Source organism: Meles meles, chromosome 9, assembly GCF_922984935.1.
Source record: "Meles meles chromosome 9, mMelMel3.1 paternal haplotype, whole genome shotgun sequence".
Classification (NCBI taxonomy): domain Eukaryota; kingdom Metazoa; phylum Chordata; class Mammalia; order Carnivora; family Mustelidae; genus Meles; species Meles meles.
Window position 1 is genome coordinate 43617360 of NC_060074.1, and position 15777 is coordinate 43633136.

Genomic DNA, 15777 nt, shown 5'->3' on the forward strand with positions numbered 1-15777 from the left:
TTTGTGGTCTCGTGTTGTGCTATCTGTCCCAACTTACTTGCCTCAATTTTCTCCCCCTACTCTGATTTACATAACCTCATTTCCAGGCAGGTCCCTCTTCATTGCACAGGGTGTTGTGCCCCAGGCTGCTTCACTTTTTCTCAGTCTACTCCCTCTATTTGTATTCCCTTGCTTTTAGATCACAGTTTGTTGAGAACATGTCCATCTATCAAGGACCAGCCCAAGAGAATTTTAGTGTCCCCCATATGTTATGTGGCCTGTTAATATTTATTATGTACCTACTGTGTGCCAGGATATGGTGAATAGGACAAACCCAGTTCCCGTTCATATCCAGTTGCTGAATTCAGTATTGGGAAATAATGGGCAATGAGATGGAGAAGGAGAGCCAAGCTACAGGTAGTCATTTGCCACTTCCAATTAGTGCCTTAGGAATGTTTTTCCTGAACAGAGCTCACCATTGCAGGAACCGCCATCCTCCTGGGAAAGAGAAAAGCCTCTTTGCTATCATCCTCATTTCTTTTTGTTCTTTCAAAACTCTCCAGTGTGCTTGGGAGTGATGCTAATAGAAGTATGTCATCAGCATACATTATTTCTTTATTAGCCTGTTTCTCAATTTTGATTCTGAAAATATCCTGATTTAGTCTAATTGCAATTTCACCGTGTTCCACAGGCAGTGACAGTTCATACTGGGGGGAGCTGAGACGTGACCCTGTAGGATTTTTCTTCCTGCCCCATATGCTCTGAAGCTGGACCATTAGCTCTAAGGCATGCATCTCATCTCATCACAGTGACTCAACCTGCTTCTGGGGAAGAAGAGAGCCTAGGGTGTGTATCTGGTTGAAAGCAAAGAAATATCTTTATTCTAGGTGGTGGGAGATATTTTTCTGTATCTAAAGCAAAGGCTAGAGCCATTTTATTCCTAAATAATTTAACTATATTCAAAGATAATCTGATGTTATTGTAGGAAAGTGTATTTCTAATAAATTCCACTTGATCTGGGTGAATCAATTCAGGCAGCGCATAATTGAGTCTGTTAGCAAGGACTTTAGCAAGAATTTTGCAATCAGTGTTAATTAAGAAGATGGGACAATAATTTGTGCATAATTCCGGATCTTTTCCTGGCTTGTGAATCAAAGTAATAAGAGCAATGCTCCGGCTGGTGGTGGGATAGTGTCATTAGGTGCTGATTTATAAGTACTTAGAAAGGTTTAATTTCATTTTGCTTCGAGCAGGGTCTCCCTGCCCCCACATTGTCTGCTCAGGGTGTGCAGCCGAGATGGCGGAGTGCTTCCCTCTCTATCCTTCCCTGTCAACGCTGACCTCCTGCTTTCCTTTTCTGTTTTATTCGGCAGCCAAGGACCCCATTTATTAATCCATGTTTTTTCTTAATACTCTTACTTGAATTATTTGAAGCCAGAGACCCCATGCTATTGATGTGTGTGGGCATAAGTATATGTGTGTGTTAGGTAAAGTGAAAGGGCTGTATGCAGCTTCAGTGGGAAAATTTGTTCATGGATCTTCCTGAAAAATGTGTCTGGGTGAGTACGTATCAAGAGCCCTTGACTAAAACTCAGGAAACATACCTCTTTTACACACTGCTGCTAACTGGCTGTTGACCAGTGGAGGAACAAATGTGAGCCTCAGTGTCTCCATCTGTAAAATGCAGCTGTAAGATGGGTGAACTACAGGCATCATGGAATGCTGGGAAGAGTGTTGGGTTTATACTTTCCACCAGCTGTGAGGCCTTGGGTGTGTAACATAACCTCGTAGAGCTCCGTTTTCCTCAGCTGGGTAAGCAGGAAAGACAATAGCCCTTGGGAAATACGTACTTAATGAAGGTCCTTATTACCTGTGATTCTCTCTCTTTGCCTCCACTTAGGGTTGGTTCCAGTTCTAACACATTCTGGATTGGGGACGTATTCTCCCTAAAGATTAGAACAGGCTGGTCTTGTGCCAAGCTGCTGTTTATTTGGTGCATTCAAGTTCATAAATCATTCTCCTATCGCCCTCCAGGAGATACCTTCTTTCTCCCATTGTTGTGGAGTTAGCCATTCCTTTGCATGTGGGGCGGGGTCTACACAGGGTTCTGTTAAGATGCTCCAGACTTCCAAAGGCAATGGGGTTTTGTTAATGGCCTCCACAAACACAAGTCATTGGTCTCAAAACCTTAGTTAGCACAATTTATAAAGACCCTGAGAGATGAGCCGACCAATCCCATGTTTTTAAAGTAAGGATATTAAGGTTCAGAGAGAAGGACTGACAAGTTGAAGGCCATGAAGGCTGTGGTAGAGCCAAGGCAAGAACTGGGTCATCTCACTGTTAGTCTCTTGCCGTCCCCAGTACACCATTCTCAGAGCCATCAGCAATATACGTGCTTCTGTCATTAGTTCAAAGATGACTCCTACAAGGGAATGGCTGTGCTCATTTCACTGACATTTGATTGTTGGGTTTGTCCTGGGTGATATTCTCCTCCATGCACAGGGAAGGGGTGGCAGATGTGGCCCAAAGTGATGGTGGACTCAGTGTCAAGCCTACAGGGGTGCTGGCTGGGTGAGAAGTTGCCCTGCACAAACAGACCCCATTTTGACGTGTATGCATACACCCATCACACATTCCCCACAATCACTCCCCAAGTGTATACAGGCTGCTGGGTGCGATCTCTTAATAAAAACCCAATTAGTATTTCTTTAACTTGCCTCCAGATGCTTAAATACCATTACCCCAAACACAACATAATGTCTCTAGTTTTCTGTTTCAATCAAGAATTCAAGTAGCATCTTGACTTGTATATAATATATCAGCAGCAAAATCATGGAATGCTGACATCCTTAATAATAGCAATTAGTAATCAGTTGTTTCTTAAGTAGTTTGATTACGCCAGTTACCAAATTGTACAGTTGATGCATTTGGGGGCAAGAAGGGTCTCACCACCCCTCCCCCAGCCATCCTTTCTCCCTTTCCATGTTCTTGGTGGTTAGTGAGCTGATAGGCATTGAAAGATGAGAGGACAAATGAAGCAATCATCACTAATATTAAAATATTAGCCAAAAGTAGAATTAAATATTTCTTTACAGAAAGGCTAACCCCAGTAGTGTCCATGGGAAGGCAATCCCTCATGTCAGCAAAGGAGCTTAGACTATCCATGCCAGGCAGCACACACAGACTTTGAGCTCCTTCTCAGGACAAAGACCCTGCTAGGCTCTGGGTACCAATAAGTGTTCAGTAAGGATCTCACCTTCAAGGAGCTGTTTTAAGTTTTAAATATCTGGTGGGTATAACAATTAGCCCAGCAAGGCCATGTGTTTCAGTAACTAATGGAGACTGAGGCCATTATGTCTTTATGGAGGAGGGAAGTCTGTGGGCCAGGTAAACAGGGATGGTCCTTTAGTGGAGGCCATCCACTGAGCAGGGTCTGGAAGAAAGGGATGGCCTAGGTGAGCAGAGGAGGTCCTCATGTGCCTCAGAATTTGGGTGCAGCCCTGGTGGGGAGGTTCCTATTGGGCAGGGGTGGATGGCATAGATGGGGGAGTTGATTATTGGACAGCTATGTGCTTGGTCCTGTTCACCTTATCTCTCTCTCTCTCTCTCTCTCTCTCTCTCACACACACACACACACCCACGGGTGGGGGGAATGCCCCATTCCTGGTCCATCCCAGTCCATCCTTGCAGGGGACATGTGAATAGTGTCTTTAGTGTCTTTCCCCTGCCTGTCTGCCAACTGTATATGGAGGACACATGCTGCACTTTGTCCCATGGTCTGTTAGGGCTAAAATGTCAAGTTCTTCTGACCTCAGCCTTCATCAAAGGGGGGAGCCATCTATACCTGGGGAGACTTCTCCGGAAAAAGCTCCTCCCACCATTTTCTCAGCTGGTGCCTCCTTTTCTCTATGCTTTTATTGTGATGTTGACATGATACATTGGAATAAATTATTATTATTGTTTTGTGTTCCCTTTGGCGGAATAGTAAGTTCCTAGCGCAATGAACATGGGGATTTCACTGACCGATAAGGTCCTTGTGTGTTCATAGTGACAAGCACATGAGAGAGAATGGTTACTTTCCTTTTTCTTATTTTTGCAAATCATCATCTTTGGAACTAGAGTCAAAAACCCGTCAACCAGGGTTGTTCTTGGGATGGAAACTTTCCTCCTCTCCCCTAAATGCATTTGCCAACATGCATCTTGACTCCTGCCTCTCCTGGTCTGAGTGGGCATTCCAGGTGCTGGTCCTCGCTGGCCCAGCCCCATTCCCCATCTTCATATTTCTCCCCTGGAGGAGAACAAGTTCTTCACAGTATCCATTTCCAGTATGGGCTGTATTTCAGCATATTGCCATAAGTTCTGACCACTCTTCAAGCATTCTAAAGACCTCACATGTGTATTTAAATCCAAACAGCTCTTGTTCCTGCCAAGGATAGTCCTCAAGGACTCAAAGTTGTCTTGAGAAAGAGCTCATTTGCTCTTACACTCAGCAAAAAGGAACTCATGCTTCACTGCAGGCTGTGACAATGAATCTTTGGGATCATCGCCTCAGAGAAGCACAGAGATGGATGGGACCTCAGCATTGATCCAAGCCGGTGTTTCCCAAAAACCACCTACAAACTACCAATTCCCTTGGTGACAAAACCACACCAAGCCTTTAATATACCATTGCGCCAAACTCTAAGCATATGATTCTGCAGGAAACATCTCCCAAGTTCATTCCATCATGGACCTGTTTGGGGAGCCCTCATTGAATCTCATGTCACTGGCCCAGAAAGGGAAAGAGACTTTCCTAAGGTCACACAGCTCATTGGAAGCAGAGCCCAAGTTCCCTTCTTGAATATCCTGCTCCATGGCGGGAGCTTCTCCAGGCCCCTGATGACCATTCAGGGCTGATATGGCTGGGCTGTGAGCCTGGGAGTCACCCCGCATATCACTCTTGTTTATGTTCTCCACTCTCCATGTTGCCAGGCACACAGTAGGGGCTCAGCACACTGTCACAATTAGGTCCTTCTGTTTTCGATCTCCATTGGTAGCACCAGCCTCTACTTGTCACCAAAACCTTCCCATGGATCCACCCATGCAGTTCTCATCTTTGTCACTGATCTTTGTGTTTATTCTGCTTTCTTGGTTGAGACCCTCGTCATCTCTCACCTAGAAACTGTCTTCAGTCACCTTCTAAATAGGCTCTCCTTCCTTTTCTTGTTTCCTTCAAATACTGCTTTCACATCATGCCCAGACCAGCATGCCCAGAACACAAGACTGAGCACACTGCACGCTCTGCCTTGGATTCAAGGCCAGCCCTCTTTCCCTATAATAGAGTCACTGGTAACAAGATGTGCCTTAATCATTCAGGGTATGATCACCCTGAAATGAAAACAACCCTGAAGTAACCCAAGCCCTTAAAACACGTCATCAGCAATGAATTGTTCTTGCCTTTCTAAATGGTGCACTTCAGCAGGGAGAAGTATATATACATGTACATATATACACATACATACATATATGATTTAGGATGGAATGGGTTCATCGTGGGAAGGAACGAAACTCTCTTAAAACAAATGTCACTGCTTTCAAGTGTCCAGCAGAGTTGTGGTGGTTGGGGGACAGTGAAGATGGGGCAGGGCAATTAGTAATGTGAAAAGAATAATATTTTAAATTGCGGATTCCAAATACACACATCTCCAACCAGCATCGATGGCTTTGTAAAAGGGGATGTCAAGGGGGGACTTGCTTTTAAGCATAGCAGAAAACAGAGGGCATGACCATGGGCTGTAACAAATGTAGGTGGGGTTCAGGGACAGCAACCAGCCGTGGCATAGACAAAGCAGGAACCCTCATCCCTGTGTCTGAAGGGGCAGGATGGGAGGTGAGAGCTGTCAGCCAGGAGCTGAGCTTTTGGCACAAGGAGGAAGCCATTTGCTGCATCCAACAGGGGTCAGAGTGTATGAGGCAGGTGACGCAGTTCAGAAGGTCAGCTTTATAGACCGGCACAGGGCAGGCAGGGTGAGGAAGGGAGGGTGGCAAACGCAAAACATAGAGCTCAGTGCTCCAGGCGAAATTGCAATTTATGATGACCGAGTTCCCTCCTCACACGCCAGGGCAATCTCCTGCACTGGGCAGCGTCCCGGGTGCTGGCTTGGTGAGACCGCAGTGCCTGTCTACGTGAAGCTAAGATCAGGACAGAGGCGTGTTGTTCTTTGGGCTTGTGGCTCCTGGGCCCTCATCCTGAACATGGCCACAGATATTAAGAAAATCAAGGAAAAGAAGAAGTGGGAGATGTTTTCTCCCTATAGCCTAATGCAGGTCACTTAACTCCCCAGTGAAAGGCAGCCAAGGGGGTACACCCATGCTGTGAGGGAGCAGAGGGATTGTCACCCCCATCCAGACTGATCTGTAACTCCCTCTTCATCTCATGAAAGCCTCACTGGCTAGCACCAATGTCCCATGCACACTCCTTTTTGATACATTTTCTGCTCGTGGGAGCATGTGTGAGTGTGTGTGCGTGCATGTGTGTGTGTACATGTGTGGTGTACATGTGTGTGCATGCAGGCATGTATGACAGGACTCAGTCTAGTGGGTTGACTAGAGTCCTCTGTACACCTTGTAGGGGCCAAGCACCTCTGACAAGCTAGAACACAGCCCTCATATGTGCAGCATAAGGAATAGCACGGAGGACATTAGGAGAAGGAAGGGAAAACTGAAGTGGGGGAATCAGACGGGAGACAAACCATGAGAGACTGTGGACTCTGAGAAACAAACTGAGGGTTTTCGAGGGGAAGGGAGTGGAATGATGGGTGAGCCCGGTGGTGGGTATTAAGGAGGACACAGATTGCATGGAACACTGGGTGTTATATGCAAACAATGAATTATGGAACACTACATCAAAAACTAATGACGTACTGTATGGTGACTAACATAACACAATAAAAAAAGAAAGGAAATCTTGCACCAGGGCAAATAGTTCCATTTTTTATACAAAGAAGTTCTGCAAAATGACAAAAAAAAAAAAAATAGAAATGGGAAGAGATTGCCTCCCTGAATAGACACGTCCCATGTGTACAGATCTACAAAGAAAAAGAAAGCCCTGTGGCTAAGACTTTGCCCTGAGCTGTACCAGAAGGACCGGTGGGCAGGCGGAGGACAAGGACAAGTGCATGCTTTTTCAGTTTCAGGCTTAAGGATAAATATTCACCACCAGCAATGTTCAGGATGTGGTGAGACACACACTCTCACTGTCAGAGGAAATAGAAACCCTTTTAGAAAGCAGTTTGTTAACTTTTCTGTCCCTGTTTTCTTGCCCTTATAATTCTTCTCCTAGGAATTTATTTTAAGGCTATAACTTGATGTGTTACAGGCAAACAATGAATCATGGAACACTACATCAAACTCTAATGATGTATGGTGACTAACATAACACAATAAAAAAATAAATTATTTAAAAAAGGATATTACCTGAATAGGAGAAAAAACACCATACGAAGGCTGATAAAGATGCTAATTATGGCATTAATTATGGTAGTAAAAATGTAAACAAATATTCTTTTCTTGTTGGGATTCAGTTTAAGTATTTTGTGATTAATCACCTCAATAGGTGATTGAAATTAAGAAGACTATGTAGCGTCATGGAAAATACTTTAGATATATTAACTCAACAGAGCAGAACACAAAATTACATTTGGGCATGGCTATAAGGGAGGGGGGAAATCTCCACATGCAGAAAAAGTGGAGAAATGGAAACAGGTGTGTGGGAGGACGGCAGCCCCAGGAGTGCTTGTCCTCTGTTTAAATTGTTTGTAGCAGGTACCAGGGGTTGCATAGCAACACACATGGTGCATGCAGCCAAGTGTGTACGTATATAAACAAGAACCAGACGGGCAAGCCTCCAGCATGTGCCGTTTTCACCCATTCATCCTTCCACCTCCAGGAATGGCCCACCCCTCATGATGGGGAATTGGTGTCAGACACATGCTGGTTACCTACGAGCGCGCCAACGGGCAGCTGAGCCGCGGGGTCCTTCATCCAGTCATCATTGTCCAGTTCTATCACGGCGTCCACGTGCCCCACTTCCGTGCAGATCAAGTGGCTCACCCTCTCCTCATCCCTGGCATCCAGGGCAGACTTTAATCTCTTCACTAAATCTGAGTGGAGCGGGTAATCCGGAAGGCGATCAGAGTTGGACATCGCTATGCTGTTTGTGCATGGACCAAACTTCTTAACTGAGTCCAAAGGTAGCAGCTGTGGCGCGCAGGGCACTGTGGGCGTTGCTTTAAATAGAACAAACCCGGCTCGCCTTTCAGCTGCTGGGGAGGGCCATTGGCTGGCGGCCCTTTTCTTCACAGGGCCATGGGAATGAAGTTTCCTGAAGGTCTCCGGTTAAGATTATTCTAGGGATGGGGCAGTAGACATGTTGGTAAGTGGAGGAAGAAGAAAAGGGGAGAGAATTGAAAAGAGAACTCTCATAGGTACTGTTGAGCAGTGCCCTCTTTCAGCAAAAGTGAGATTTTTTCATGAAACTGATTGAAAGGGGAAGTATTACCAGGTGATCCACTTTCCTTGAACATTGACATGACGTGTGGAAATGGGGCAACCATAGTATAGCCATGAGGTGACAGTCAAGAGTGAAGGATCAACATACTGAGGAGAACGGAATAGAAGGAGGGGAAGAGATGGCTTCTCTATGACATTTCTGGACCTTTGCTTCAGCTCTGGGCCACCAACCACCAGACTTCCCGTCTTTATTCCTTAAGCACTGTTCACGAGTTTTTGTTGACTTGCAGCTCATCGTGTTCCTGGTTGATGTATTCAGTCTACCTTTAAAATCATGGCAATGTCCTGGTTTAGTCTAGAGATGCAGCCCAAGAATGTCATAAATAATGTGGATGATCTCACCAAGCCTTCCAGTCTTTGGCCCTTGAACTCTTGCCTTCCATGATAAAATCCTACTGTATGTTGCTTGGACAGCAGCCAACCCCAGAGTCTTTGAAGAAGGAGCAGTGGCATGGTGGGCTGGGGTCATCAATGAGCAAGTGGCCAATACCCCTTAATGGACTGCCTTCCAGTGTCAGAGAAACTGAAAATGGACCTTGCTGGAGACATTCTGGGAATGTTGGAAATGGGTTTTTAAAAAAAATTTTTTTTATTAAAGACTTTCATTTATCCATTTGACAGAGAGAGATCACAAGTAGGCAGAGAGGCAGGCAGAGAGAGAAGGGGAAGCAGGCTCCCTGCCGAGCAGAGAGTCGGATGCGGGCCTCAATCCCAGGACCCTGAGATCACAACCTGAGCCAAAGGCAGAGGCTTAATCCACTGAGCCACCCAGGCGCCCTGGAAATGGGTTTTTGTATCTTAAGTCAGTGGATCAGTCTTCAGTTCAGATGTCTGACCAACTTTTCGAGAGGGTAGTTGCCCTCTGATTCTACCTTCAACCAAAGAATTATGAATTTTGACAGGAGAGATTTTGAACCTGAATTTCCAGGTCCAAATGCTTGGCAGTATCAAATGTCTTATGTTTGGAAAGAAACATAACAACACAAGCACCATTTGTGTCAATGCAAAGAGAGGGAGGGTAGTGGCCAAAGGAAAATTATTGGAATTTGGGTAAGGTAATTTGAAGGAAAAAACCCGAGAATTATTGAGATTGCTATCAAACTTCAAATCAGAAGGGAGGTAAAGACGAAGCACTTGTTAGGCAGATAATAAGATGACAAAGCCTCAAAATATGGCACTCACTGATCTTAATTACCAAGCTATCTGCTGGGTGTTTAATCAGTAGCACATATACTATGCTAATTATTCTGGCTAATTTTGTTATAATGTAATTCTTTATCAACCCTGCTATGTATAAATTAGGAATTGAAATGTAACTAACACAAATTATATTGAAGGCAACATGAATTTCTTTATTTCAGTGTGAAATCTTTTAATCTCTGTATCTTTATCTTTCCTTTTTTGATTAGCCCATGTGAACCACCCCTCTACTGTCCACCCTGCCTCAGTGCCCAACAACCTGACTATTATTTGAAGAGAAAGGAGAGCCCAGCACTAACACTCCCCCCAACTGCTTGGAAATCTTATATATGACTATCTCCTTCAGTGATTGTCCTTGAAAGATGCAGAACGTATTTAAGCAATCAACAGTAGACAGATACTGGCTTTCTCTGAATGAGATAAAGGTTGTTTCACTGTTCTACCTTAATGTTTAAATAATCATCAGAGGGTACCATAATTCACATATTTTCAGTGATATATTGTATGTGACTTATGTCAATTTGTTTACAAATGTGTTTAGTTGAGAACTAATAACACAGATCCTCACAGAAAAGCACAAACATTATCTAGAGGTTTTTTTTTTTTTAATGTCATTTGAGCTTGCATCCAAATTAGGTCAGGCTGGTACAGAAGTTGGTGGAGCTGTGCAGAGCCCACTGGCATGCCTTCAGACACTGCCAGACACAGAGCTTTAAAAAAAAAAAAGGAATAAGTATTTTTGCTTTTGAATTATTTTGGAGCAAAATAACAATGCTTATTGAATAAAAGTGTACAGTGTGGTTCTAATTTAGTCTCGGCACCATCAGTGAGAGTCAGTTGCCAGCGGAGGGTCATGGTATGGGAGAAATGGCCAGTCCCAAATACTCAGACCCCATTGTGACAAGCAAGGGACAAGCACTGGTCCCTTGCTTGTCACAATGTAATGGGACAAGCACTGGTCATATCCAGATTAACTCGAAGTGACCATGAAGTGAATCCACTTTTGATTTCTTCTTTGAGCCTGAAATGCCCCTGCTATTTCCTGAGGTTCTAGAGAACTACTCCTTTGACCTATAGGTTCCCACTAGGAGGTCCCAGTGGCTCATACCTCACCTTTGAATCCAGCGTTGGACCTTCCCAGCTCAGGGTTGCCCTGGGGTTCCCTTCCCAGGCCGTACTTCCTCTCTCTCACCATTCTGTCCTCTCTCTGGATCCTGCAGCCTGGTTTCCAGAGTCTATCACTTCCCCACTCCAGCAACACAGATGCTTTTCCCTGTGGTCAGAAGCTTTTTAATTTGGCTGAAGTTTCCTCTAAATCCCTTTTTAATGGGTCTCTCATAGGCTTTCAGGCCTGATGGTTTCAACCAGGACATTTGTGTGAATGTATTTACCGTCGTGTGGCTGGACTGACTTGCCTATCAACCTCCTAGGCCATGGGGAGCCACTTTGTGAGGTGGCATTGTGATGTGGTCTTTATGGGCAGCTCTTTGTGCAAGGAGAAAACAGAAGCCCCTTTCATTCCCTTTGTATTTTTGGAGGCTTGAAACAACGCAATGGGATGTGGGCACAAATGAAATGTGATAAAAGCCATTTACAACCTTTGCAAGGTTTTTCTTTCTTTCTTTCTTTTTTTCTTTTATTGGGGCATGATTTGCCACAATGTGCCTTGTGATGGCACAAGGATGGAGTTGTACAACTGGAGATGCAGACATTTCCATTAATGAAACCCTCGAAGACAAAATAACAAGTGAGTTTCATTCAATGAATATGTTTTGAGCCCTAGTGTATGGCAGGCTCTTCTCCATGTGCTGGGAGCACAAGATATGATATACTACGTACTGATTATATGGCACATGACACACACCAGGCACTCTTCTAAAGGTGTTGCGTACATGAACTAGTTTTCTCCTGGTAACAATCTTGCAAAGTGGTGCTATCATTATTGCCACTGGGCAGAGGGAGAAACTGAGTAAGTGAAACAGTTTGCTTTCTAAGTGGCAAAGCTGCTAAGTGACAAAGTCACACTACTGCTAAGTGGCAAAGATAAGATGCAAATAAGTACAGTCTAAGTGTGCTCCTTAAAATTCCAGGTTGAGCTTCTTAGTTGTCTGACCCTTCCCTGCAGATCCCATTCTTCTCTCCTGTAGTCTGTTTCTTCCTCATCCTTCCTTTCTGTTATTTTGTCTTTTTTGTGATGGAGTCTTGTGAGAAAAGATGAGGAAACAGTGGGAGGAAGGAGAAAGACAAAAGGGCAAGGCATGCACCGAGAGTATTTGGCGAACTTTGGGAGAAAAAGGTCTATGAGCAACTGTCATGTATGCAGGAAGTGGACAAAGAAAGAAGGGATCGTTGATTGCTGGATGGTGTTCCCTTAAGCCAGACATTGTGTTGAGACTGGACCACCAGGGTCATGGCTTTTTAAGAGTATTAACAGCTAATTACATGTATCACTGCCATTGACCGAGTGACAGTGATGCATCCATCAAGCATGATGATGGGAGGTGAGAAGTTTGCCTTCTGGAAAGTAAATGTGGAAATCAACCTGATGGAAAGCAGACAGTGCAGTCACTTTCGGGGTGCAGAAGAACAGTTTGAGGGCAGCAATCTGCTTTCAAATTTTTTTTAAATTTATTTGACAGACAGAGATCACAAGTAGGCCGAGAGGCAGGCAGAGAGAGAGAGAGGAGGAAGCAGGCTCCCTGCCAAGCAGAGAGCCTGATGCGGGGCTCGATCCCAGGACCCTGGGATCATGACCTGAGCCGAAGGCAGAGGCTTAACCCACTGAGCCACCCAGGCGCCCCTGCTTTCAAATTTTAACTCCTCCTAATTCAGATAATCTTAGCAATAAAGGAAAAGGAGAAAAATGGAGAAAATCTATGTCAGTAGTTGCACTTAGAGCAGACTGCATCACCCTGACAAAAATTCTGAGCAACTCCTTTGAGAAATAGAGCAGGCAAGATTGAGAAGGGGCTGACCAGCTCACTGTGGGCATGACTGAAAGGAAATGCAGAGAGGAGGCCTGGGTTGAGTATGGGACTGATCTTGCCTCCTCAGCAGGTTCAGAGAGGGGCCTTGAGAATCACGTGTGTCCAGGACACTAGCAACTCCTGTCACATTCCATTCCTGATGCAGGCAGGGGATCAATTGGCTCCTCAGCAGGACAGTCATGTGTGTTTCAGAAAGGGGCCCCATATTGGCCATTTCAAACTAGGAACAACCCAAATGTCATCAACAGTAGAATGGATAGATAAACTGTGGTATATTCCCACAGGGAGTAAAGATAGAGTAACGAGGAGGAATATACCACAGTTACTTGCAATAAGGGCTTGACTCTCACAAATACAATGTTGAATAAATGAAAGTTGCCAGACACAAAAGAATAAATGCCATAGGATACAATTTGCCTAAAATTTAAAAACAGGCAAAGGTAAACTATAGGGATGGAAGTCAAGGCACTGATGACTTTTTCAAGAGAAAGAGGAGGTAGTGAGCGGGAAGGGACATAGAGGAATTTCAGGCAGTGTTTTACTTCTTGAACTGCTTGATGTTTACAGGGGTGTTTGGAATAATTCATCGGATCTTTATGTTCTCTGTGTGTGAACTTTTCTGTATGCGTCTTATACTTCATAATACAAAAAAGATAGTCATAGAATGTTTCAAAGGAAAGGGCAGCTGAAATAGATACAAGACAGAAATATTCTGAAGAGCTTTTGTTGAGAGCTTCTTCATATTTTGAAACCAAAATATTAATGGCCTAGGAGAGGTGGAGTATGGTTGACAGTATTCCCCCCCCCCACCCCGCCCTAAGACAGATGAAGAACTGGACTTTCCATTACAAATACCAGGAAGCTCCATGGGGATTCAGGGCTGAGGGGTTCCTTAGTTCATCTTCTAGACACAGTGTTTCAAAGGTCAACTTGTCAGCTAATCAACATCTTGTTTGGATAATATTTGATGTTTCCAAGATTGTCCAGTTTATTCCTCTCCCTCTCATTGACTTATCACTTGTGGGAAACTCACTCTTAGTAGTCTGAATGCTCAAAAACCTACTGAAAAAAGAGCCCCTGTAAATCACTTAGAAAAAGGTAGGCAGCCTAGTGGAAAAGTGGAAAAGAGACTTGTGATGGAATTGTGGTGTGAAGATCAACACTTCTGATCCAAAATGAGACTGGACAGTAACCAGCTGAACACTGCCCAGCGTCCTGGGTGGTCCACTATTATATAACAAATAAATACATGTTGCACTTTGCAGTATGCAAATGGACAACACAGTCTTTTCAGATGTCCCTGCAATGTTTACTGATACATAGACATTTGTTTATATCCAAAGCCATACAGAAAGTATTAATAAATTTCCAGAGAAATGTATTTATATTCTCTGACCACAAATGTATACATTGAGAATTTAACAATATCTTTTGGACAAGAAAAGATCATCAAAGCACTTGGGTATTAAAAACAAAAAAAACATTTTTTAATGAGGAGCTTAGAGGTTATAAGATAAATCAGTAATAAGAAATTGTTTCAGAGGAATGACAACAAGGGCAAGGTATAGCAAAATTTACCAGAGGTGGCCAAAGCCATCCTCAGAAGAACATTCATAGCCTTCAACGTTTTTATTATGAAACAAGAAAGAAGGGAAATGGAGGAACAAGGCATTCACCTAAACAGCAATATAAAGGTAAAACCAAGAAAGCAAGAATGTAGGACTAACAGATTTAGATAAAAATGACACAGAATAGATAGAAAAATAGTCAAGATAATTTAAGAACTCAACAATATTTTGAAGAGAAAATATTAAAAAAACCCCTCTATGGCGATTCACAGACCTGTACCCCTGGGGATAAAAATACATTTTATGTTTATTAAAAAAAAAATTTGGAAGGGGAGGTGAACCATAAGAGACTATGGACTCTGAAAAACAACCTGAGGGTTTTGAAGGGTCGGGGGTGGGAGGTTGGGGGAACGGGTGGTGCGTAGTGGGGAGGGCGCATTTTGCATGGAGCACTGGGTGTTGTGCAAAAACAATGAATACTGTTATGCTGAAAAAATAAATAAAATGGAAACAAAAACAAAAACAAAACAAAACAAAACAAAAAACAAAAAACCCCTCTGGCAAGATTAATAAAATACTAAGAGAACAAGCACAAATACATAATCTTAGGGGAAAAAAGCTATCTCTAAATAAAGGACATAGTTTTCAATCTTCAGGAAAAATATATTTTAACTCATCTGAAAGTCTTAATGAAATGAGTGATTATTTTAAAATTTATTTTCAGCGTAACAGTGTTCATTGTTTTTGCACCACACCCAGTGCTCCATGTAATACGTGCCCTCCCTATTACCCACCACCTGATTCCCCAACCTCCCACCCCCTGCCCCTTCAAAACCCTCTGGTTGTTTTTCAGAGTCCATAGTCTTTCATGGTTCATCTCCCCTTCCAGTTTCCCACAACTCCCTTCTCCTCTCCATCTCCCCATGTCCTCCATGTTCTTTGTTATGCTCCACAAATAAGTGAAGCCATATGATACTTGACTCTCTCTGCTTGACTTATTTCGCTCAATATAATCTCTTCCAGTCCCGTCCATGTTGCTACAAAAGTTGGGTATTCATCCTTTCTGATGGAGGCATAATACTCCATTGTGTATATGGACCAGATCTTCCTTATCCATTCGTCCGTTGAAGGGCATTTTGGTTCTTTCCACAGTTTGGCGACCGAGGCCATTGCTGCAATAAACATTGGGGTACAGATGGCTCTTCTTTTCACTACATCTGTATCTTTGGGGTAAATACCCAGCAGTGCAATTGCAGGGTCATAGGGAAGCTCTATTTTTAATTTTTTGAGGAATCTCTACACTGTTCTCCAAAGTGGCTGCACCAACTTGCATTCCCACCAACAGGGTAAGAGGGTTCCCCTTTCTCCACATCCTCTCCAACACACGTCGTTTCCTGTCTTGCTAATTTTGGCCATTCTAACTGGTGTCAGGTGATATCTCAATGTGGTTTTAATTTGAATCTCCCTGATGGCTAGTGATGATGAATATTTTT

The 15777-nt window shown here is 43.7% G+C and overlaps 1 protein-coding gene across 1 annotated transcript in view; it reads right to left on the reverse strand.

The window, feature by feature from the left end:
- Positions 1-8163, reverse strand: part of ASB18 (ankyrin repeat and SOCS box containing 18) — a 59820-nt gene extending 51657 nt beyond the window's left edge. The window contains exons 1-2 of the mRNA XM_046018073.1: positions 7959-8163; positions 4590-4592 (exon numbers count right to left, since the gene is read on the reverse strand). Of these exons, the coding sequence (XP_045874029.1) occupies positions 4590-4592; positions 7959-8163 (208 nt within the window). The remainder of the gene's footprint in view (positions 1-4589; positions 4593-7958) is intronic.
- Between the last annotated feature and the right edge of the window lie 7614 nt (positions 8164-15777).